We start from the raw sequence: 24,099 nt of genomic DNA on the forward strand, positions 1-24,099 counted from the left end.
CCCTGCCCTCCGCCCTCCCTGCCCTCCGCCCTCCCTGCCCTCCGCCCTCCCGCCTCGCCTCCTCCACCCGCCCTCCGCCGCCTCGCCCGTGCCCCCCTCCTCCCCTCGCCGCCCGGCATGGAAGGCGGCGGGGGCGGCCCTGAGGGGATCGGCCTGGGTGAGTGAGTGAGTGAGAGTGCGGGCCGCCCGCTCGGCCGGGCTCCCCTTCCCCCTTCTCTCAGGCCTGGCGGCAGCGCTAGGCCCGGCCGCGGGTGGGGGGCGGAGGGAGCGGGGCAGAGCCGCCTCAGGGCCCGGTGAGGGGCGGGGGGCGGCGCTGGGAGGGGGTCCGCCACCTGCCGGGAGGGGCGGGGGAACGGTGGAGCCGAGGGGAGATCGCAGCCCCCGCACCTGGATGTGGCCGCCCCCTCCCCGGCTTTGTGCCTCCTCCCGGGGGCGGCGTGGAGCTGCGGGGCCCTGTGCCTCCTCCTCGGCACTGCGTGTGTCCCCACCGCGGCACGGGGTTGTTGGGGGGGGGGGGGGGAACGCAATGCGCTCCTTCTGGGCCTGGAGGTGTCAGTGTGCAGGTGAGGAGGTGGCTCCTGCAGAAGCCCACGCTCCGGTTGTCTAGGTGCAGGTAGGGAGACAACAGATGGTTTTCCTCTTGCTCGGCTCTTTGCTGAGGTCTCTTCCTCTCCTCGCTGCGCTCAGGACATGGCTTGTAGGGATGCGTGTCCCCGCGTTTGGGGTTCGGGGTTTGCTTTTCAGCTTGCAGTTCTGCAAATGTTTTGGTTACGGGTATTGTTAAGAGTGAAAAATAGATTCTTTGAGGTCGCGTTTCTCTTCTAGTTCTGATGGTATTATGTCGGCGTGTTCTGTAGTCATCGCTGAGTTTTGTCATGCGGTGCAGCAGAAGTGATTTCAGTGAAGGAAAGTGCTGTACGCACAAAACATGTGAGGAACGTGAGATTTATCTTTTCGGGGGCGGTGGGGGGGGCTGGAGCTGTATTGTTCTGGGAATGGCAACTGGCACATGCTCTGTTGACAGTGGTGGACGCGGTGAATCAGGAGAATGGAGGTGGGAATGAGTACGGGCTGAATGCAGGAGCTGCAGCGTGAGCAGCGATTTGTGGAGGTGCACCTTGGTCTGTCCCTGCTCTGACCGCGGCGTCGCCTGCCGAAGTCGTGCACTCTTTCTGTTGGAATTGCTGGACAACATGCACGCTATAGATGCCGGACTCTACGCGACTTACGTGTTTAAAAACGCTGAAGTTTTAAATCTCAGGTAGAAAGAAACTGATGCGTTACGGTTGCAGATCGTTTACTTCCTTTACATGGGTCTGCTGCTGTCATTGGTACCTCTTCTCCGTCTTTCTACCTGCGTTTGTTTTATCTTTTTGATTTTTAGAGGTGAATCTAGTACTTGCAGTGTGGTTGGTGCGCTCTCTGAGCGAAGTCCTTGCCCCAGGCAGCCAACACTCAAAAGCAGATACTGATAATAAAGCGGAGATACAAACTCACAGTGTAGATTTGTAGTTGAAGGGTAGAGATTCTGAAAGCACTTTCAGACAGTATGTGTTTGAAAGAGGAGTGCCAAATCATGAAGGCTTTTTGTTTTTCTGAGCGACTGTATGTAATTGTCTGAGACTTGAGATTTTATTTATAATGCTGTCTAGCATTCGGTGAGTTTAGCGTTCATGGGAACTTCAGCATTTAGTTGCAGTAATAGATCAGATCCTTGGTAAGATGAGGAAATATTTTTTGGCTTAGCGTTTGTATTACTTTAAAAAGAAGCAAACTTCCACGTACTTGCCCGATCAAAGGGACTTTATCATTAGAGACTTATTCATTTGTCTTAACGGACTTCATTGATCATACTACTTCTTAATACAAAAAACGTTTGCCTGATATTTTCTGGAGACTCATTTCTTTAGCAGTTTGGTACGAATGTTGAGGTATATACAGGAGCTAAATTTAAAGAGCTGCGAGGTTTTGCTGCAAGTGCAAGGTACTGGGAAGTTGTGGTTTTGCTCTCATTGCAAAAAGAAATAGAATGTGAAGATTTCAGACTCAGAGGTGCAATTTCATCTAAAGATAAGAAGTTGTCATGTGCACAAGGAACTGTTTATAGGTTGGAAGTTGCCTAGTGCAGTCCCACCTAGAGCATAAGGTATCTCTGCAGGGACGACTTAGGAAGAGTCCTTTGAATGTGTGCAACCATATTAAATCCATATTTTCAGTAAACAAGATCGCATCTTCCATTCTTGGTGTCATGTGCTTTATTTACCAGTGCCTAATGGAAGAGTGCTGTACCAACAGCGTATCTGAGATGCACATATGCATATTTACAGTGATTACAAAACTACGTGTCATCGGTGACCTATTTCTGTGGCACAATGCAACGTGCCTTATCAAAGAACAAACTTCTTTCTAACTCCACCAAAAAAAAAAAAAGACGTAATTGGAAGAAAGCGCCAACCAATTGAGAAGATTGCTCCCCACAGCCTGATGCTGTGGATTATTGTTGTATTAAGATGTTTGTTGTATTAAGATGTTTTATAACCTTCTCTTTGTTGGTTAAATTCCTGCGGCAGCTGATCTTTTCATGTATTCTGCCCTCTCTCTGCAAGATTCAGATTTTGCCTTCTAAATGGAAGATTAAGCAAATTTTAAGAGCACACGTTTTCTTCAAACAACCTTCTTGTTTTGTTTCGCTGTGTCTTTGCTATTTGTCTTTTCAGAATCTCATAGTACAGGGAAGGATGAGACCCCCACAGCAGGCAGAAAAACTGGATTTTATTGTCATGCACTCACACCTTTTCAGTATTAAATCAATGTAACAGATGCTGTCTGCAGTTGGCATTGCCCTATAATATTTTGAGCTTCTTCAAGCTGAGGAAGCGTGGCTGTATTATTTCAGTGTTTTCCATAAGGAAACAGGGTTTAAACCTGTTGTTTTTGTGGATCAAAAAGCCAAACTTCCAACGACTTCCACTGCAAACGCTAGGCTTACAAATGTTAAAAACCCCACAGTAATTCCTTTGCTGTATCAAAAGCCTAAAGAGCTGTTAACATAAAAGGGTGTTTTGTGCAGACGTTACAATCTGATGCCTTTCAGAACACTTTAATAAAAATGTGATTTGGCCTTGAAGTTACAAACTCTGTTTAAACACCCTTAGAGCTACGTGTGAACAAAACCGTGTCCTCTCTCAGGTCTTTGAAGGATCTTCACTTTCAGTGTTTCATAAAGTGGGTGGGATTTGCTTATAGCTCTTAAGTAAAACTGATGGAGGTCCTGTAACTATTAGCACAAGAGGCAGACTTTCCTATTTCACTTGAAACATACGTATAACCTAAACTTCTAGTACCCGATTTCCCAGTTAGCATTGCAAATACTTACTTTTCCAAATGAATTTAAATTGATTTTTTTTTTTTTTTAATTGCTCCTCCCTCCTGAAAAACAATTGCATGGGGAGCGAAACTCTGGCAGTAGCTCTGGTGCCAGCAGCTTAAACTCATTAAGGCAAGCAGCTTGCATGAGTTTCCTTGACACTTTAAGACACCCTTCCCTGAGGAGGTTTCAGACTGGTAGTTTTCACTCCAGAGAAACATTTCGCTATGCTAAGCAGCTAGCAGCACTGACACGCTGCAGCGCTCTCGCTTGTGCGTTTCGAAGTTTTTGAAACCCGATTCTTTTTGGGGGAAAAGTGATTTTGGAAACGTAACGTGAAAATAGAGAGCTGGCCTGCTGGGTGCTCGGTCGCTGCTAGGATCCGTATCGAGACATTTGAGACGAAACCTGTTAAGCCAATTCCGTCCTGTCTCAGGTGCTAAATGTTACCAAACAGAAAGCTTTTCAGCTGGAATTTTAGAGCAACGTTTGTGGTGCCACTGTGCAATCAGATGGCCTGGTAGGGTAGTGCAGAAGTACAACTTGCAAAGCTTTTCTAATTTTATTTATTTTTACAAGTAGAAAGTTTTACAAGTTGCAGATTTGCAGACAAGCGTGCAGTGATCGATGTGCATTCTTTGATGGGCATTCAGTACACAAAAAGTTGCAAATATTTGAGTTGGAGCACGGCTGAGTCGTGCAGGTGCAGAAAGCTGAGCAGAACTGCATTTCCCGTGGCTGACAAGTCTGATGGAAGTCTGAAAACCTGCTCTGAACTCTGCAGTTCTTTGGAAGTCGTGGTTATTTAGACTTGGTTAGTCCTGATGGGATGAAAGGGAATTTATAGAACATTTCTTAATAGTGCTGTGTGAATGCAAGTTACTTATGGTGACAGTTGTGAATTTTGGTGGTAGAAGGCAGCTATTTCTAACTGAAAGCCTGCTTGCTGTTAGTGTCTGCTATCCTAACATGTAGTAGGTACTGTGACTAATATTTTTGGGCACTTTCTGATCAGTGTTTATGATTTCTGACTGAAGGAGATCTTGTTTGCTATACGTATTTTAAAGAAGCAACTCTCCTCCCTGCTCACGCTTGTGTAGGTTTTCTGGTTCTGTCCTTTCTACTCTACTGTTTCATACAGTGATGGAGCTCTTTCCTTAATTCTTGTAATTTTTCATTATTTTTTCCCTTCACGGGCTAGAAAAGTTGAGGTATTTGTCATAGAAACAATGGGATCCGATATATTGCCATTCCTCTACTTTGTATGCTTTCTCACTGTAGTAAGTTCTATACCTTCCCTGTTAAGTCCCACGCTCTGTGCTTAGGTTTCACATTTTAGCTGCACGTCACTTTGAGGGACATAAGCTGGAATGGTATGACATGCACTGTGACATCAGTGACACGAAAATACCAGTTGTGATACAGAGGAGTGATTTCAGAAGACTTCAGCGGGGACAGAAACGTGTCCTAATAAATCTTTATCACCCACATCGTGCAGCAGTAAAAATGTTTGCTGGGAAACTCCAGCTTTATTGTAACGTGCGTGTCTTGAATCGTTCATTTCACACTTCCTAACTGCAGGGCAAAATCAGTTGGAGTGATATGTCACCCTGGTTGCAGTTTGAAAGTCTGAGAAAAGTTAGGTGCTGAATTTAATGGCATCTTTTTTGCCTGTTTTAACAGCTGCCTTGTTGCGCTTTGCTTCTAGTTGTATCTTTCTGAGCTCACTCCCCATCTTCTGTGCCCGTGTTTGGTGTCTCCTCTCCTTGCTCTTTCTTTATTGCAGTGTTTTCTACTGCTTTTTCTAACTTGTTTCCTAAGTCGGTCTGTTCTCACCCTGAAACTTGTTGGCTGCTGTAAAGGCAGCATCTCTGTTGGTCAACCTATGATCACTAGGCCTTGGAACTCATTTTTAAGTGAGAACTTGAGCTACACAAGGGCTGAAGTCATAGGAGAAAAAATCCTGTTTGCTACAGGCTCTTGAAAAAGCATTGTGTTTTCAGCGTAAATTGTGAAGCATCATCCTCATATTGTTGTCATGCTTCTGGTTTTCTTACCTTGCTATTTTATGGGCGCTGAAAGCCAGATTGCACCTATAGAACAAATGGGTGGTTTCAGGAAGCAAAACCTTGCAGTGGGTGGTAGCATTCACGTGGGCACAGAGCGAGCTGGTTCACTGGTCCAGCTGAAAACGAATCCCAAGGCATGATTACGTTTTGGCCTAACTTCCCAAGACATCTCTCTCTGCAACTGTAAGAATGCCACTGCTGGCACTGAACTAGGAAAAGTGTGCTGCCTCCTTTGGCCGTCACACAGACTTAGATCAGATTAAAATAACCAAGTAACTTTGACCTTAACTTGATTATTGTCCTCACTTCACCCAGAAGGAAATTTATCACGGAGCGGAGATGAGGTGTGTGTAGCTGAAGAAGGAAGCAGAGGAAGAACTGGGAATCAAAGCTACTGTGTCAGTGGAGGGAGCACTTACCCTTGAGAGCTGCACCTGTCAAATGTGAAGCTTGTAATGGAACACTCCATGGTGCCCTGTGTGTTTTGGTAACGCCTTTAGGTGAATGTGGACTTGCTGAAGGCTTTCTGTCTCCCTAACTCTGGTAACTTTAGCATTTAGTGTCATTTCTGCTTGCAAAGGCAGAGCTTATGCAAGTAGGAATTTTTGTTCTGCAACTTAGTTCCCTGGGTAGCATGTGTGGAAAGCTGATAAAATTGTGTGTCGCTAAATGTACTTTGTTAAATAACATAAATATTTTAAAAGCAAGGCTGGATGCTTTTCCAAACGTTTGCATTGTGCATCTAAAACAGTATGAGATGTTTCAGAAGATCCAGTAGCCCAAAACAAGACAGTAATTGGTAATGTAAGATACGGTATCGAACAGCTATTCAGAGTTTAGAGGAGCACTGTGACATTGTGCAAGGAGAAACACACACAGTGGTAGAGTTTTAGTATTGACATTTTCTTTTTTGTCTACACTAGCTTGCCTAAATGTCTGAGCAATCATTCCAGGACAGCAGTTCTGGTCGTTGTGCTTGCATGAACACACTTCTCTGTGTGAACCATGAGGTCAAATAGAGCAGATTGGAACAGTGTTTGGCAATTCAGTAGTTAAAATGCTGCTGGAAGTTACAAAATGGGAACTCTGCAGGTGAATGCTGGTGTGTTTCTGTGGACAGTTTGGAAGGAGGAGATAATAAGAGAAAGCCCATGTAAGGAAAAGCTCCTTGTGATAATTCCCTGTGAGCACAGTACTAGCCAGCAAGAGAGTGACTGATGGAACGTGCTCCCAGGTGAGCAGAATGCTGCAAGCATTCTGGGGAGGGCTTTACCCATGTTCTTGCTTTCAAAGTCAAGGTTTCCTCGTCTGTAAAGAGCACTAGATTTCAAATGTAGAGGATTTAAATCTTTTATCTATAACGTTGCAGTGGTGTGAGAAGAGCAATCTTTAGGGAAAACGAATTCACACTTCCACGAAGCCAAAGGTTTTGCTGTTGAAACCTTTTTTTTTTTTCCCCATCACATACCACGCTCCACCGAGTTCCGAAATATTGAGCAGATTTGTTTAGTTTTCAATATAAACTGGTAGACTGCAAGTGAATCTCTCTTTTTTTTTAATAAACCGAGATTAAACAGGGTTTCCGTACAGCGTGCATTGTAGCATCGCGCTTTCAGCTCAGGTGGAATTATCTTAAACATTCCACTCACTGAAAGACCAGTGACCCAGGAGCACGCTGTGTGCTGTGATGTGTAGTATGGACTGATCAACAAAAGAAAGTGTAAGCAAACAGCAGTGTTAGTGAAGCTGTCTGTGAGCTTTCGTGTGCTTCACACGGAACGGTTCCGTTTAGAGCGGATGGTCTTCTCCATTCTGCACATTACAAATGTCTCCTCCAGGGCCTGCTAAGCTACGAGTTCCATCTGTTCTGGGTTTAATTCTGAATGCAGGTATTCCTTAAGGTTTATTATTTCTTACCGAGTTATCGCTGATAGTTTAAACTGAGGAAAAACACCTTTCCTCTAGAATAAACATCCAGATGGAAGTTACGCCTGTCAGCTTTACTTTGTGCGCAGACCTTTCGCTATTATTTTTTTTTTTAAGCCCTCTCCACTGATCTCCATCTATATAGTGAAATACACAGCTGCGTATCTGCTGCCACTTCTGCCACTCCTCACCCTCTGGGAGGAGAAATGTTCACTCTGGGGAACCAAAGTACAGATCTTGAGGGTAGATTTTCCTTTCTGACTTCGCATGCCGGTCTGCGTAGCCTGTGTCGTTAGTGCAATTATTTGCAGTCTTGTCGGTGTTGTTTAATAAGTAATATCATCCCTGGGCATCTGTGAAAATAAATGAACGGTTTAAAAACGCGAGTGGAGTTCTTATTAGTTTTCAAGATGTGCAAACAGATAATGAGGAAGGGCGAGAGTTTGTGAAGCAGAAAGGAATCCTGCTACTGAACAAGAAGAAAACCAGGCCAAAAACCGAGTGGTTGGGAACAAAGGACGGACTAATGGCTGAAACAATTGCCTTTCAGTATCATGGCAGTTCTGGGGATTTGGGCACATACTTTGAGGAATATACGCATTCAAAGGGGACAGATAATCTTTCCGTAATTACAGTTATTACAGAAAAGTGATTAGCAGGAAAGCTAGGTGGGTATGTGTGAGTGACTACGGTTAAGTAACTACCTGGTTTGGGTTTTTATCTTGCTTTCTATTTTTTGCGTTGAAAGAAATAAACAAAACTGGTCAGAATAGATTTGAATACAAGGAAGTTCCTAACCATAAGTGTTTAACTTTGATATACTAAAGACAGCAGGAAGTGCTAAGGCTTTTAATTTTAATGTAGATCGTGCTTTACCAGAACATCCTTGAGGCTAGTTTTGCCTAGAAAAAGAACAGTGTTGAGATCCATGGCTGTTTATGTAAAAGTAGTTCCTTCCCAACAGAAAACCTTCATCTTTTGGCAAAGTGTGGGGGATTATAATACTGCTGCGTTCTGAAATGGCAAACTCTTCAACTGTTTTCTGTGGAGATGATGCTTGGAAATGCTCTAGATTCACAGTTCTGAAAATGGCTGATTTGAAAGCCTTTGTCCTCCAGAGCAGATTTCTAGATACAGCCAAACAATTTGTCGTAAGAAACAGAAAAAAATCCTGGAGGTTTTTTAGCTTAGCTGCTGTGTTTTAGCTGTGGGATGTCACATAAGGCATTTTCCTCGAACTGGAAATACACTCTGCCTCTTTTTCTTTTTTTTTTCCATTAGGCTGTTAAATATTTAGAGGCAAAAAGACAGCTCCATACAGTGGAAATATGCCTGCTGAGTTAGCAAGATATCCGTCGTAGATTATTTTAGGAACGGTTGGGAAAAAGAAAAACAAAAACTGGGAGATGAGAGCTGTTTGCATGTTGTACTTCATCTCTGCCTTTCATATACCATCCTGCCAAGCATACTTGTGCCCAACCTCTGCTTGGAGAGCTGGGCAGTATTTACTCACTCTCCAGTCTTTTGTTTCCTTGCCAGGACTCCCTGCAATATTTCCAGTTACTGCCAGCACTGTTGTGTTTCGTTGGATTTTTTTTCTTTTTTTTAATGATGTCTGAACAGCTTTAATTTCATCAAAATACCAGCCACGGTGCTACACGTGTTTTGTATCTCAACTTACGTATGAGCTGATGGGAAAATCTGCTTCAAGTGCTTTCTGAGCTTGTGGTGAAGAGAAGAGAGTTATGATTTTTGTTTTCTTTGTGAACACTGCTTCCAAATATCCTCTCTCCACGTTAAACCATCTATCCCCAAGCACACAATGAATGTCCTGATGCAGCAGGAAGGATTGCCCATCCCTGCTTTCCTCTGTAGCATTTACCAAGTGCTGAACCTGACGGGTTCCATCTCTTAGGTGGGTATTACTGATGGCAAAACAGCTGCATTTCTTCTTTTCTTCTGAAGCTAGGTGGGCCAAGGCAGGCTCGAGCCCATCTCCTAGCAGTGTAAAAACAGCAGTCTTCAGACAGAATTTACAAGTTAAGAAGGACATCTTTCCTTTTTTTTTTTTCTTTCTGCACAGAAAGCAGCTGAGATGCACAAGAAAGGAGCGATTGTGCGTCGATGTGAATAATTCCCCCTTGTCGTATAGTCCTGATTACCCTCTGCTGACACGATGTAACTTGTACCAGATGTGTTTTGCCATTAACTGAGAATTGCTGCGCCTTGTGCGCTGCTCTGTGCCGTGCACCTGTTCTTCAAACAGCGCGGCTGTATTGAAACTTTCCTCTGAGATAGTGCTGATGTATTGAAACGTGCGTGGAGCGTTTCCACTCGAAGCCTTTACTTGAGCGTTGCATCCATAGTCATTTCTTGTTAATGGGCCGCTCGGAATTCACAGAAGGAAACTCATTGCATAAAGATTTCATAAGGCGGGGTTGAAGTGAGAACGTCTTAATATTCTGTTGTTTTTACAAGATATACTGCAGAACTTTGTGTTGGGCAATACCATTAAAGCTACGTCGTGTCCGTTACATGGAAATTGTATTTTGCTGATGCGTTCTCTTGTATCCCTGTCTTATCATGTGATGAAATTCATGACATTAAATTGATTAATGGGTAACACTGATGAGTACAAATATTTACAGAAGCTAAGCAAAAAATCACCTCCGGTTCACCTCCACATTTACACTTACCTTTCAAACTCAATGCAATTAATGCTGTCTTAACGTAATCCTAATACTTTTTCTATGCCCTAGTGAGGTCATTAATAGGCGTGAGAGTGTTTTACTTAAAATCCTGCCATTCTGAAAGGGCTGAGCTCTCCTGCCCTGTTCTGAATTCACAGTTTTTAGCTGCCCTGGACATTCCTACCTGTTGAATTAACTTTGACACAGCCTCTGGAAGCAGAGAAGCAACATTCTCCAGTTTTAGTTAGAAATTTAGGTGGTGGTCAGCCTGTAACCTGTCCCCAGCATGGCATAACGTTGGAGCTGTATTCAGTTCATCCCCCCAGCCTGCTATCGCTGCCTTACATCTGTTCCAAGTATAGTTTCTTCAACAGATACTTGACTACCTGGAAATTGGCTCATTGGCTATCTTATATAAATGATTTATTTATGCACGTGGTTGTGTCAGTGCTTGCAAACTGCATGCAATGCTGGTCACCCCGGGCTGCAATGGAGCTGCTGGATTGTGGCTTCCAACCAAAGGACTCCCAGGATCTTTAATACCTTCGGATTGTTAACGCATACACAGAACAGCGACGATTTGTCAATTTAAAGGATGGGTTTTTATTTTTTGAAGACATTTTCTGGCCCTTACAGCTATCTGGGAAGAGTGGGGAAACCTCCAGATGTTAACTAAGTAGTAAATCAATGCAGTGCCATCTTTGCATGTATCCACATCGCCCCTGTGCCTGCAGTACTTCTCCTAGACTTGCCAACCTACAGCAAAATAAATTAGACCGATGTCTGCCAATTTTCAGATGTAAAACCAGTAACTCAGTGGGCAGCAGTGAAACTGGTTTTTAAGAGGAGCGTGGGTCGTGGCTGGTTGCGGGGTGCCCCAAAGAACCTTTCCATTCCTCTTCTGGGAGCCAGCAGAAACGGTCCAGGCAGAAAGAATGAGCGCTTAAGTGTACCTCCGTGGAGCTGGCAGCCTATTTATGATCTCAGGCAAACAGCTGTAGGCCACGCAGGGGTCAGGAGCTTCCAGGGAGCCTTGAGATGCAAGAGTGACTGTGCTACCGCTTTACTTAGTTGCAAGGGTGGGTAAGCAGGATTTTTCTTTACATCAGTGTCTGCTTTTGGTGGATGCTTGCCAGCACGCGAACCACGCAACCTTGATGCACGTTGGACTAAAATCCGTGATAGCCAGGCTTCCAAGCTGGTTGCTTTCAGAGGCTTCCCTCCTCCCCAAAGGACGTGTAATTTGAATTCGTTAACCCCTGAGAATAATGAACTTGGTCTGTACTGATTTCAAGGCATCGAGCGAGTCAAAGCGAAGGCAGGCAATTGTACGCGCCTTCTCTGTTAGAAGCTGTTCTATTTTTAGTCCAGAGAGCACGAAGAAATGTGTTTTTCTCCAGAAGCAGCAAAAGCATTATGCGAAGTGTTAGTCCCACGTACACATGCTTCCCCCACCTACGTGTGTTTGTGCTTTTTTTCTGGGTGTGAGCTTTGATATTCGCGGGCTTGCAAACATTTCTCATAAGATCTTCGACGACTGAACGTTGCATGCACCTCGTGAGTTCGTTCTGTGCTCGTAATAGTGATTCCTCGGTTTTATGCCTTGACAGGGCTCTTCAAAAACCAACTTTGAAGCTTCGTTTGCTGCTTTCCGTTTTAATCAGAATGTTTATTGCCCTCATCTGTAGCGTGGCTGAAATCCGTTCTGTGAGCCCAAGCTGTTCAGCAGCTTTGAAAAAGGAAAGGATTCGCCATCTAAGATGTCTTATATCTGCGATCAGAAAAAAAAAGTTCCAAGATATTTTTTCACGGTCTCAGAACTGTCAGCCACCCAACAGTGCCTTGTTTGTGTTTGATGGATGAGGAGGACTTTGCTTTACCAGCTGTTGGACTGCTAAATAATTGTGTTCGAAAGTTGTGGGTCCCTTGAGGGTAGCAAGCGGGGCACTGAAAGCGAAAGTAGGTTATGGTGTCTGCAGAGTGAAGTGGTTTTGAGACCCAGGAGCTTTGATAACTCGGAATATGCCCTTCTTCAAAAACTGCTTTTTGAAGTGGTAACGAGTTCATTCGTAGTGGTTTATCGTGTTGAGCGTTCCTTAAATGGGCACAGATGAAATGATGGCTGAGAGAATATTTCAGCATTCAGTAATTTGCTGGGGGGGGGAGGGAGAAGGTAAAGCTTCCTTCTCATGACCAGATTTTGCTTTTTTCTGGCTGTGGAGCAGCAGAATTCTGGTAGCCTCCCTGAACTCCTCGTGCAGCTTGTGAGAAACGCTTGATATGCTGAGGAAATAATCAGGTGCGGTTTTCGATGCGACGTAGTGATTTCGGGGGGGGGGGGGGGGGCAGCTGAATAATTAATGAAACGTTGCTGAAGGAAAAGCTGAACGGTGGATTGCGTCACGCCCGCTGCTTTTAAGCGCCTTCCTGGGTATAGGATTGTTAATTCTGGCTTGCAATCACAGCCAGCTTATTTGGTTATGCACTAGTATTTCCATCCGAACGTTACTTGTGATCGCAAGCCAATGTTAACAGCCCCATCTCCACGTATTTCCTGGCCCAGCCGGGGCTTGGCTCTCGTCCTCCTCCCTCTGGAGCTGGGAAGCTGCAACTGGGCCCTGCTGGGATGGGGAGAGCACGCAGCAGCAGGAGCAGACCCCGCTGCTGGGGTGCTTGCACGTCTGCCTGCAGGGTTCTTGCTGAGTGCATTTGAAATACTGAGAGCTGTTCAAGAATGTGTTTAACTAACTGCAGGCTTGTAATCAAGCGACTGCTTGTTGGTAAGTCACTTTCCCTGGTGTGTTGTTTCAGAAAGATTAGGGCAAGGTTCAGTCTTCTTTATTATTCAAGCGACTGTGACCATTGGTAGGCTTGTTTCCTGTTCAGTTAAATTCATTTTGAATTTAAGGGGGGAATTTCTGTTGGAACAGTAAGCTTGAAACTGCAATATAGAAAAGATTGTGTCAAAACATGTTTGGAAGGAAGTCACTGCATTTGTCGTGTGGAGAGTAACTCAGAATGAAGTGGAAGGAAATTAATCCTAAAAATCCATATCTGTATTACTGCTTCAGACTGGTTGTTTTTCATTATTGCACCGAGAATAATAATAATAATAAAAATCAGGGTATGAGTCTGCGAGTCTGAATGCTTTATACCTATCTGCTGGATTTGTCTGAGGCTTCTAACCTGAAACTCAGTGAGATTTTCAGACCCTGATAATGGGGATCCAGTTTTCTTCATGGTTAGGGAAGGTCCCTAAAAGAAAACAGAAGCGATGGGATCTCTGTCAGGTTCTCCTTCATTGACATCTTCTGCATCCTGTAGTTGCAAGTCCTATTTGCAGGAGCAGCTCTGATGTATTTCTGACTTGATCCACACAGCCAAAAAATGTTGGCCTGGTATTGTTAACCCCGTGCTGCTAAAATGTAATTGTCCTGGTAAAAAATAAATGAGAGAGCTTGATTGCTTGTATTCATTAGGGATCACGTGATAATTTTTGCAAGAGGAAGTAATAGTGTCCTGGTCAAATTCCAACTTGGATAACGCAGCTGAAATGTAGATGGGCAAATGTAATATCACTTGGCTACTGCAGTGAGGAATAAATAGCTGGGGGAAGGGAGAGTGAGACAAAAGAATAAGGTAACTTAAATCAAGAGGCTGTGAGGGATTTCTGAGGTGGAAACAAGTAGGGGACACGCTGTTCTTAGTGCTGCCAGTTGAAAATGTTTCCATTGAAATTCTTCATGCGTATCTACGCTAATGGAATGTTGCTTGGTGTAAAAACTTAATATGCCCACTTTTTGGGTAAGAATGGGCTCTCCGGCTGAGGTTCTGATGGAGAAGAGGTGTTTCTATGTAGGTGTACACCTCATTTGATGGAGGGGCGTGTGGGAGGAGTAGTGCATTGTGTCGGGACCATCAGTGCTCCACGGTGTGCAGCAGAAACAGATGGGCACGTTGACTCAGCTTGGAGGCAGTGGTAGTGATCTTTGGCAGGTGGAGATGATCTGGAAATGAATAGCGTGCCTTGATTTCAGTTTCTCCCAAGTCTAGTACTGGTTCTGGCCCACATAAAGGTGCATGTATTTGTACCTCAATCCCACTTTTGCTTGAGATAATGCTGGAGGGCAGTCCGCCCACAGCAAGTACAGCTCCTAGATGGTATACTCTGGGCTTTACCTCAGTTGTACAAACTCAGAAGAATTTGGTGAATATTTTAGTGATATTTTTTTTTAATTGACCATATCTTCTCTGTTGTCTTTTATAGATAAAATGTTCAACAGTTCGTTGGCAACTTTCTTCCGAAGAATAATTACTACTGCTCTGCTCTTGCCATAATATCAGAGTTCTGTGACCTACACATCCGTGCTAAACATCAGCAGAGAATCCTGTTTTGTTCCTTCTGTGTAGATGGAACAGACACCGGTCATGAGAACCCATCCCGATTTAAAGCTGCTTGCTTGGTTTTCTGGGATTAAAGGTGCTTAATGAATCAGGCCCCCCCAGATGAGTCAAACAGCCAATTCTTGCCAACAGTTGGTTGAAAACTGTGCCGTGCATGTAGCAGGTATGGCGCAAGAGGACAGTCGCCGTGGTCAAGTGCCACCCACGTTTTATCATGGTGCCAGCCAGGAACTTGATCTGTCCACCAAAGTATACAAGAGAGAGTCAGGAAGTCCTTACCCTGTGTTGGTGGACAGCAAAATGAGCAAACCGCATCTCCATGAAAGAGAGGAGCAGCCGTATTTCAGGGAGAACAGATCAGTAGGAGAAGTCCGGGCTGTGAAAGAAGATAGAGAAAACTCTGACGACTCTGAGGAGGAGGAAGAGGAGGAAGATGAAGTGACTTACAAAAGGGAGCAGATTATAGTAGAGGTAAACCTTAACAACCAAACATTAAATGTATCAAAAGGGGAGAAGGGTGTCCCCTCCCAGTCCAAAGAGACTGCTGTTCTTAAGACCAGCAGTGAGGAAGAGGAGGGTGACAGTGGGGAAGAGGCCACTGAAGACAGTAATGATTATGAGGAAAATGAGAGGCAGAAGAAAAAAGAGAAAAGAGTGGAAAAAGTTAGTGTTGCACAAAGGAGAACAAGGAGAGCTGCATCTGCTGCAGCAGCCACAACTTCCCCATCACCCAGAACTACAAGGGGTCGTAGAAAGAGTGTGGAGCCCCCCAAGCGTAAGAAGAAAGCTGCAAAGGAGCCCAAGGCACCTGTGCAGAAATCAAAGTGTGAAGAGAAGGAGACTTTAACCTGTGAGAAGTGCCCCAGGGTGTTTAACACACGCTGGTACCTGGAGAAGCACATGAACGTCACTCACAGGCGCATGCAGATCTGCGACAAATGTGGGAAGAAATTTGTTCTAGAAAGTGAGCTGTCCCTTCACCAGCAAACAGACTGTGAAAAAAATATCCAGGTAGGTTTGCTCACCTGCTTGCCAGATTTCCATACCTTCTGTCGTGCCCTGGATACAGCTAGCGGACACTTCAGAGGGGGAAATCTTTTGTGCAGACCAGGTTCTGACCAAGGCCTTGTCTCTACCTATCAACACTTGGTGTCTTCCAAAAGAAGTAAACTGTAGGGAACAAAGCGCGCAAGCGTCGTCTGATTTAGCGGAGTTACTCTAGTATTTATGTTGGGGAAAATGCAAAGCCACTTTAACTGATGTCAAACTCTAGAGTAACTGGCCTGGAAACAAGTGCATTTAACAGGGTAGAGCCAACTTCTTCAGGTGCTGAGCACCTGCAGCTGTCACTAGCTTTAAAGTTTCATTGTCCTGAAACTCAGTCGTATACTATGTCCAGCAGGGATTTCAGGGGAGAACAAAATTATAAGTGGTATTATGAGCAGAAATTTTACATACCGGAGAGGCAAGCAGGTGAGAAAGAAACTAGTGAAGTCAGGATTTGGAGTTGTGTTAAAATGTAACTTTTAAAAATCCTACTGGGGTAATCGTATGTAAGTAATTTACAGCATTCCATGTAGTCCATATATTCACTGGGAAATGTATGAACTCAGTGACTAAATCTGTTCATGAGCCTGCCTTTTTCTCAGTGCAAGTAAACCTTACTGATAACACAAAGATGTCTGGTCTTACTCACCAGAAGATTTGCAGTTGTATAATTTTATACAACAACGGAAGCCTATGTTGTAACAGAACCGTTTTAAAGTTAAAGTTGTGGAAGGAGTTTTAGTTTCTTATTCATCTGTGGTTTGCACTTCGCTCATAGGCATCTCTGTTCTCATGTAACTGGGGGCAATGTTGTTTTATCTGGCGATTTGAACTTGCTTTTGTGCCTTGTTAAACTTGGCATGGTGTTGCCTAGTTGAGATGCTTCCACTGCCAGGGTGAAGCTGCTTGGGTTCAGTTTCTGTGCAGCTGAAATGTCTTGAGTTTGTAGGGCAACAAGTTATTTTCTTGGTCTGTCCAATGAGTTTTACCAGAAACATTTTTAGTTCGTTTATTTGCTTAAATGCTAAAGTGAATTGTTATTCAATTCCCACTGCGTGGGAGACGGTTCAAAGATTGGTTGCAGTTTCTCTTTGCTATACAACTCAAATGCAGATCTATATAACACTATGCTATTTTTCCTTATGTTTCAGCTCATAGGAGGAAGACTGAAGGAAGGAATATAATATAATGAGCCTTGAGCATAGTTAGTAAAATGCATAGATATGTCAGTGTGTTCTTGCAATTCTTGAAATAAATTGTTCTAAAGTTTTGTGTGGCAGACAGCACTTTAATGTAAGTTTCAGGAATACTCTGTCATCCAGCTGGCTCATTCACAGCATAAAATTTTTTGACGTTAAGCAAGAATTCACAAGTAGTTTGAATGCATAGTATAGAGAAGCATCCTGCAAGCCATGCAACCATGGGCTTCTGAGGGGTTACATTCCTTTGTCCAAAGGAACGGGAAAAGAAGTGGTAGAAATTGTTTTATATCCAGTACCAGAAGAACCAGGTCCAGGAAGTTTCCCAGATATTCCTAGTGGCAGAGGCACTGCTAGCCACCTTCAAGTTTTTGCTATAAGTATGTATTCAGCAGTTATTTTTGTTAGTCTTAACGTTTGGAATGTGTTCCACAGCTGCCTGCAAATTTGTTTTTTATTACACTTGGCAAAAGGAGTAAAGGGATGTGAAAGTGTTACATTAATGTGGAGTTTAATACGTCGAGGGAGATACAATTATCTAGACACAAATGGCTACATTGTGTAAGAGGTGATTGAACTGATAAATATGACTGACTATTCTCTGTATTTTTTGTCTAAGTGATGAAATATGTCTGTTGCTCCAGATAATTTCTGTTTTTATCCTTTCAAAATTAGCACCTTCACAGAATTTTCATTGTCATTCATCATCATTGAGTCTGTGTAGTAGATGTCAGGGTTAGTGATCTGAAGCGCTTGCTGCTGATCATCAGTGAAATTGCAAATTGTCAGCTTCAAGGACTCACTTATCCTTAAAGGATTTTTCATCATTTCTTAGCATTGCTTTGCTCTCTAGGGTCCTGTTGCACCCCGTGTTCTCCCCCCAGCTCCCCTGCACTGCACTTTGTTCCTGACATGCCTCCAAGTAGGTTCTTCCCGAGGTAAAGGATCTCCTTGCAGTCAGCGTGGTGAGTGGTGTACCAGATTTTCCAGGCCTGCAGAGATTCAAGTACTGTGGAAGCAGCATTACCTGCTTATGCAGAGAAGAAACAACTCAAGCTGACAGAAGGCGTAATATTTGTTAGTTCTTCAGTGCTGAGCATACAGCTGTTCGAGCTTTGGGGGAGAAGGGTAATTGATGTACTGGAGACCCCAAGCACCCCAGCAGCTATCAAAGCCAACAATCTGCAGTTCCCTCCCTCTTCGCTTGAAAGATGAAACTGACTTGGTATCCTCATGTGTACGGCTGCTGTCAAGTTTCAGAATGCCGATTATTACGGAATTCTCAAAATTGTGCAAGGATTTGAATGAAGTCTTTAGCAAGAACCGTTGGGAAGAAAACGTATATGAAAGCCTGTTCATCCTGCTCATCGCTGACTTAATGGATGTTTCACTGTAGTTATGGGAAGAGATTTAAAACACTGTTTGCACGTAGTCATTTTAGACCTTCAGCACTACTGATGTGTATAAGTGAAGAGTCAGAATGTAAAACATGGCAATAACAACTCGCTGTACCAACCGTGTGCCAGGTTCTTTGCATGAGCAAGAGTTCCAAGATGGAAGCTGTCTTCTGTACAGAGCTAAGAGAATGAGGGTGCTTTGACTAGTTCAAGGGTTAGTAGACCTGCAATCTCAGGAGTCACTGTGCTCCCTAAGCTGGGTTAGGTGGACAGAAAGGCTTAACTAACTTTGGTGGTAGGGCTCCTTCACCTTTGTTGGCTTCTTCCCACGCTGGGGTTTAGATTACCAGCGGCATCCAAGCCTGTCAAGTTGTAGTCTCTGTGTTAGGACTCGCAGCTTTATTCCCTGGAGGCTGCATCCAGCTATCTGTGCGTTTTGGAAATAAACACAGTGGCTGTCATCCTCTTTGGCTAGCACCAAAATGCAACGCGTTAACACCCTCTCTAATCCTGCTTAATTAAAATTGCAGGTTTTTTCTCGGTGCGTTTGTTTCAACTGTGAAACAGGGGAAGTATTCTGAAGTGCAGTCCGAGGCAGTACGCAGCATTTTGCCTTCTTTTGGGTTTCCTTTTGCAATGCGAGAGGAAGACGCACGGCTTCGCTCTGCGAGGTCGAATCTTTCTAATGTAAACTTCCTTGTATTTATCCCATTCATTCAGTGTGTTTCCTGTAATAAGTCGTTCAAGAAACTCTGGTCCCTCCATGAGCATATCAAGATTGTCCATGGATACGCAGAAAAGAAATTCTCTTGCGAGATTTGTGAGAAGAAGTTCTACACCATGGCCCATGTGCGGAAACATATGGTTGGTGAGTTATTGATCAGTGCTTCTTTGTGGTCACTCCAAATTGTTGTTTGGGGGAGAAAATAAAAAAAAAAAAAAAAATAAGGCGAATTTGGTTGTCTGAGCATTACCCATAGCTAAAAGACCGAGTCTGTAATAATGACAACAATCAAAATATTTATGTGTGTGTGTGTCTATAACATACATGTATGTACTTATAAGCTGTGTAATAACTAATCATCTTCCTGCTCGGTGCTGGGGAAGAAATTTGATTCAAGAACTGCTTGCATTTAAGTGACCATCTGTAATGTACTGTTGTGTTGCAGCACACACAAAGGACATGCCTTTCACATGTGAGACCTGTGGGAAGTCATTCAAACGCAGTATGTCTCTCAAGGTACATTCCCTACAACATTCTGGAGAGAAACCTTTCAGATGTGAGGTGAGCCAGCAACTATGAGTATGTTTAGATGTGGTAGCTTAAGACACGAGGTTAATAACGCTGTCAGTAGAGCAAATAGGTGAAAACAGAATCGACTGACTTGTAAACGAGGTGCAGTTCTGCAAGAATTTGGGGGAAATTATTCTCCATTTGGTGAGCACAGGCAGGGTGCATCTAAGAGCAATTCAAACTGAGAGGTATTTGGTTTGCTTTTAAGGTTGACTGTCATGTTTTTCTCGATGAGTACATACTACAGCAGGATTTGAACACCAGTTTTCCCTCAGTGTTCACAGTAAAGCAGTAGGGTGATGTAAATCCTGGCACTCCTGCTCATCCTGCCCGCTGACCTGACACAGAGGTGGCAACAACGAAAATAAATTGCAGCTCAGTTTTTACTGGTGAGGAAAAACTCTGGGCCTCGCTGCAGCTGATTACCTCCTTGAGATATAAGACCGCACTGTAAATTAGCATTTCCTAAACTCTGTGCGCTTTGGAAGCAAGGGAGCATCTCACTAACGCATTCAGATGTATTTGTGATTTGTAGTTTTATGCCTGCCCCCAGGAAGGAGATGTGTGTGGGATAGACTTAGCCAGTCATGTGCCTAGTGCAGATAATGTCTCAGTCATGTGATGGGGATGCTTGTGGATGTCACGTGATGGAGGCAGGCCCTGGTGCCGAGCACTTCCTGCTTCCAGGTCAGGTCCAGTGCCTCCTCCCCTTGTCCACAAAGTGGAGAAAAACTCCAGCAAGCGGTGAAGTAGTAATGGCAGTACTGCGGCCGCGTAGGCTTGGAGAACTTGCAGGAAAATAAATTACCGCATGCCAAGAAATAACGGCTGGAAAACCGATCTGTCTTTCTGAAAGACAAGCCTTAGCGTGCTGCTTTTGGTTTTGCTGTGTGAGCAGAGTCCTCTAGTGGAGGCATGCTGTAGTGCAACAGCTACAGCTGGCTAAGCTGCAGAATCTCCAACTGGTACATTAAGTGAGCACTTTGTTGCCATAGCTCTCTGCCATAACTATGTCTCTCCCAGAGTTTTACCAGCAGCTATGTCAAATAAAGGCTGCAACTGTTCCCTGCTCCTTGCTAAGACTACTGCGGCAGCAGACCTCTTAGTATAGGCCAGATTCCTCTGTCGTTAATTAACTTAAGTCCTGCATTTGTAGGATGTGAGGGTCTGTGTTTGTGCTAGTTCATGAATTCTTTCCTCCTTTAGTTATTATGTTTGAGTGCTATCCTTTGATTGCCTTGCTTCCTGATGTGTGATGCCTGAATATCATGGTTGCTGTTCTGTTGCAGAACTGTGATGAGAGGTTTCAGTACAAGTATCAGCTGCGTTCCCACATGAGCATCCACATTGGGCACAAACAGTTCATGTGCCAGTGGTGTGGCAAAGACTTCAACATGAAACAGTACTTTGATGAGCACATGAAGACACACACTGGTAAGAACTTAGCAAAGAAAAGTACAGGTTCCTGCAGGACAGAAACGTTCCTACTCTTTTGCCTGTATTCCCTCCCTTGGAACTTGGGATCAAAGCTGTTACCCAACATAGAGAATCAGAAAGGAGAAGTTAATAGGATAACTTACTGTTAAATCAAAAGAACTGTTTATAGTCCTGTGATTCACTACTGGGGGAACTGCGAGGCCTTACAGAAGATTTTCTTGGGCCATCAAAATCCAAAGGTGAAAGGGGATATCTTAAAGACTGGGGGCTTCTGTGAAGCAGCTGACTCTGTTTGCTGAAGGTTGTGGTCAGAATAGCTTTTGTAGTATGCAGTTTGTATAAGCATGCTGAAGTAAGTATTAACAAACGTTCAGTGTCTAACCAACTGCTGTATCCATGTTTGGCAGGAGAGAAGCCCTTTATCTGTGAAATCTGTGGGAAAAGCTTCACCAGCCGCCCAAACATGAAGAGACATCGCCGAACTCACACAGGGGAGAAGCCCTACCCATGTGATGTGTGTGGCCAGCGATTTCGCTTCTCCAACATGCTCAAGGCACACAAGGAGAAGTGCTTCCGTGTTACCAGCCCCGTTAACGTGTCGTCTGCTGTCCCGATCCCACTGTCCACAACTTCTCCTGCCACCACGGTTCCTGCTGCAGTGAACACACCCACCACCCCAACCCCACCAATCAACCTGAACCCAGTGAGCACGCTTCCTCCACGCCCCATTCCCCATCCGTATTCACATCTTCACCTACATCCTCATCCTCACCATCCGCATCATCTTCCAGTCCCCCCTGTTCCCCATTTACCCCCTCCTCCAGCTCTTTTCAAGAGTGAGCCTTTAAATCACAGGGGTCAGAGTGAGGACAGCTTTTTGCGACACCTGGCAGAAAAAAACAGTTCAGCACAGCACCACTAACATCTTTGCTTCCTGCCAGCTATTTTCCCATTTTATGCACATGGAAACGTGCCCTCGTGGAAGTGCAGAGGGTTAGTTGATGAGGACTTTCGTCTCTCTCTTAGCCCCAGCAGATGGTCCTGATTTTTCCTTTGAATCAGTTAGCAAACAAGGAAATCCTGTTTTGGATCAGCAGTGCTCATTTGAACCTGGGAACCAACAGGACTTAACCCCAATTTGCTTGTGTTTTCCTGGTGACTTTTATAAATTTCGGATACTGAGACTTGTGGAATTTTATAATTTCATATCAGCTGATGAGGTATGCTTGCTTTTATATCCTGGACTTCTCCTCAAAGAGGAGATAGGCCTGGTTTTCTTTGTACTAATCGGAAAGGCTGTGAGATTAATACAGAGCATTAATTGTATCACTGTGTATTGTAATGGATTCTTTTCAGCTTTTGGTGCCGGCTATGGAGTGAGCCAGCCACGTATCACGGTATATTTGAGCATTATAAAGAAAGACAAAAAAATTTCTTGTTTGTGTAGCTCTCCTAACACACTCTTTATTTTACTACAGAAATTATTTTAGAGTTTTTTGTATAGACCTATTTAGTAGTCAGTTTCTAAAATGAAATGTATTTCAATAAGCGGTGTAATTTTTTCAGTGTAGCTGGACCTATGTTGTATAATAGATAAATTTTTATAATCATCAAAATGTGATTCTTAAAAGATGCATATAGCTTCTATAGTTAAAGTTATTCTTACAACCGTACAACTTAAAACAACAAAAGGTGCTTCAGAGAAGAAAGGAATCCGAGAGGTCTCTGGAAAGGTTGCCTCAAAAGCGATGGTGATTTCAGAACTTTATGTAATTTATTTTAGTAGGTTGGTGGGGTTTTTGTTTTTGTTTTGTTTTGTTTTGCTCCTTTACGTTTCCCTTCCCACGGTTTCTGTTCAGAGTTGATGGAGAAGGACGTTGAGATACTGCATTCTCCCTCGGCAGATTTCATTTAGTTCAACCGGAGTCAGCTGTGAAATGGGCTGGAGAGGCAGAATCTCAAGTCAGCCAAGCATCTTTATATAGGAGAGCCGGTTTTAATGGCTCTTCGTGGTATGATTTTAAGCTGGGGATCCTATCAAATGCTGCTCTTCAGATTGCTTTTTGGAATTCCTGAAGTTAGGAGAGGGTAATTAAGTGAAATCATAAATGCAGTGTTTCTGACTGGTTGATTGTAAGAGTGAGAAGAGAAGTTTGAATGAGACAGTGGTGTTTCAGTTGCATTGTTAAGAAAACACTGACAGCAGTGCATGTGCCATGGGAAGCTCCATCCCATAAATAGAACGTGCATAACATGATGGGATGATTTCTAGGAGTTGTAGTCATATGTTTGGCAAATCTAAGTTCCACAGCTGTAGGATAGGAAACTTTGAACTGTAGGCATGTCACTGTTCCATGATACTGGGAGGCAATGAGGAGGAAATGACAAGTAGTGCAGGGATGGCGGGCTGGAATGCCAAATGTATATGTTTTAACCGTCGAGTAGCTGTTAATCTTCCAGGTTTGTATTTCTCTTCAACTAAAACTAAGTATAGCAGCATTATGCAATCTAATAAACCGTTGCCACCTTCAGTGAAGACAGATGCTCAAGGCAACGTACTGTAAGTTCTCATTTCTTTAAAATTTTGTACTCTTCTGAGCTGCTTTTTAAATGAAATCCCACCAAACTGTAGTTCCAGAGATCCTCTAGGCAGATGTCTGACTTTACCATTCTGCTTACTAATGAGCTGGGGTTTTGTGGCTGATGGGATTCATTTTTTTCAGTCTTCAAGGCAGCAGAAATGGTGGAAATTCTTCTTACTGTTACTTCCTCGAAGTTAATGCTTTTAAGCACTGTGTTTTGAAACACTATGTCCTCTGTCTGTTGAGAATTAGCTCCTTAGTTGATGTTTTTTCACAATTTTCTACCATCTAATCATTAATATTTTTTTTCATAACATGCATAGCAAACTGTAGGAACCAGGAAGGGCAGTTTTGGCCCAACAAACCTACTCGTTTTTGGCTGAGCTGAAACCCCTTCCAGCATTTCTGAAAAAAAAATAATAATAATAATAAAACAATGTGTTTTTTAAATGTTTTTCTCTACAATATTTATATACACTCTCTTATCTTCTAGGCAAAAAAAAAAAAAAGTAACAAAAGTGAATTTACACTCGTGATGACAACTGTTGTATTTACTGTGGCTGGTCCGCCCCGGAGGTTCTATGCATTCCATGTCACGTTTGCACCCGACCTTTCTGTTGTGCCACTATTTTACGGTCAGGCCCATCATTAAATGATTTTTAAATGCTAAAAAATCAATTGTATTCC

General features: G+C 43.7%; 1 protein-coding gene across 2 annotated transcripts; it reads left to right on the top strand.

Moving 5' to 3' along the window:
• Nucleotides 27–22,156, top strand: ZNF652 (zinc finger protein 652). 2 transcript variants are annotated; one of them, XM_021378079.1, is made up of 6 exons: nucleotides 27–157; nucleotides 14,320–15,467; nucleotides 18,820–18,967; nucleotides 19,269–19,384; nucleotides 20,683–20,827; nucleotides 21,238–22,156. In XM_021378079.1, exons 2-6 carry the CDS (start codon nucleotides 14,559–14,561, stop codon nucleotides 21,750–21,752), a joined length of 1,833 nt encoding a protein of 610 aa, XP_021233754.1. In that variant the 5' UTR covers nucleotides 27–157; nucleotides 14,320–14,558; the 3' UTR covers nucleotides 21,753–22,156. The 2 variants fall into 2 exon arrangements, with proteins under 2 accessions (XP_021233754.1, XP_021233755.1); XM_021378080.1 differs by having other exon boundaries at nucleotides 19,269–19,339.

The sequence above is a fragment of the Numida meleagris genome, chromosome 26, assembly GCF_002078875.1.
Source record: "Numida meleagris isolate 19003 breed g44 Domestic line chromosome 26, NumMel1.0, whole genome shotgun sequence".
NCBI lineage: Eukaryota > Metazoa > Chordata > Aves > Galliformes > Numididae > Numida > Numida meleagris.

Coding starts and splice junctions, on each gene's coding strand:
- ZNF652 (XM_021378079.1), top strand. CDS start 14,559: ATGAGTCAAACAGCCAATTCTTGCCAACAGTTGGTTGAAAACTGTGCC. Junction 15,468..18,819: donor ACTGTGAAAAAAATATCCAG/GTAGGTTTGCTC, acceptor CCATTCATTCAG/TGTGTTTCCTGTAATAAGTC. Junction 19,385..20,682: donor AGAAACCTTTCAGATGTGAG/GTGAGCCAGCAA, acceptor GTTCTGTTGCAG/AACTGTGATGAGAGGTTTCA.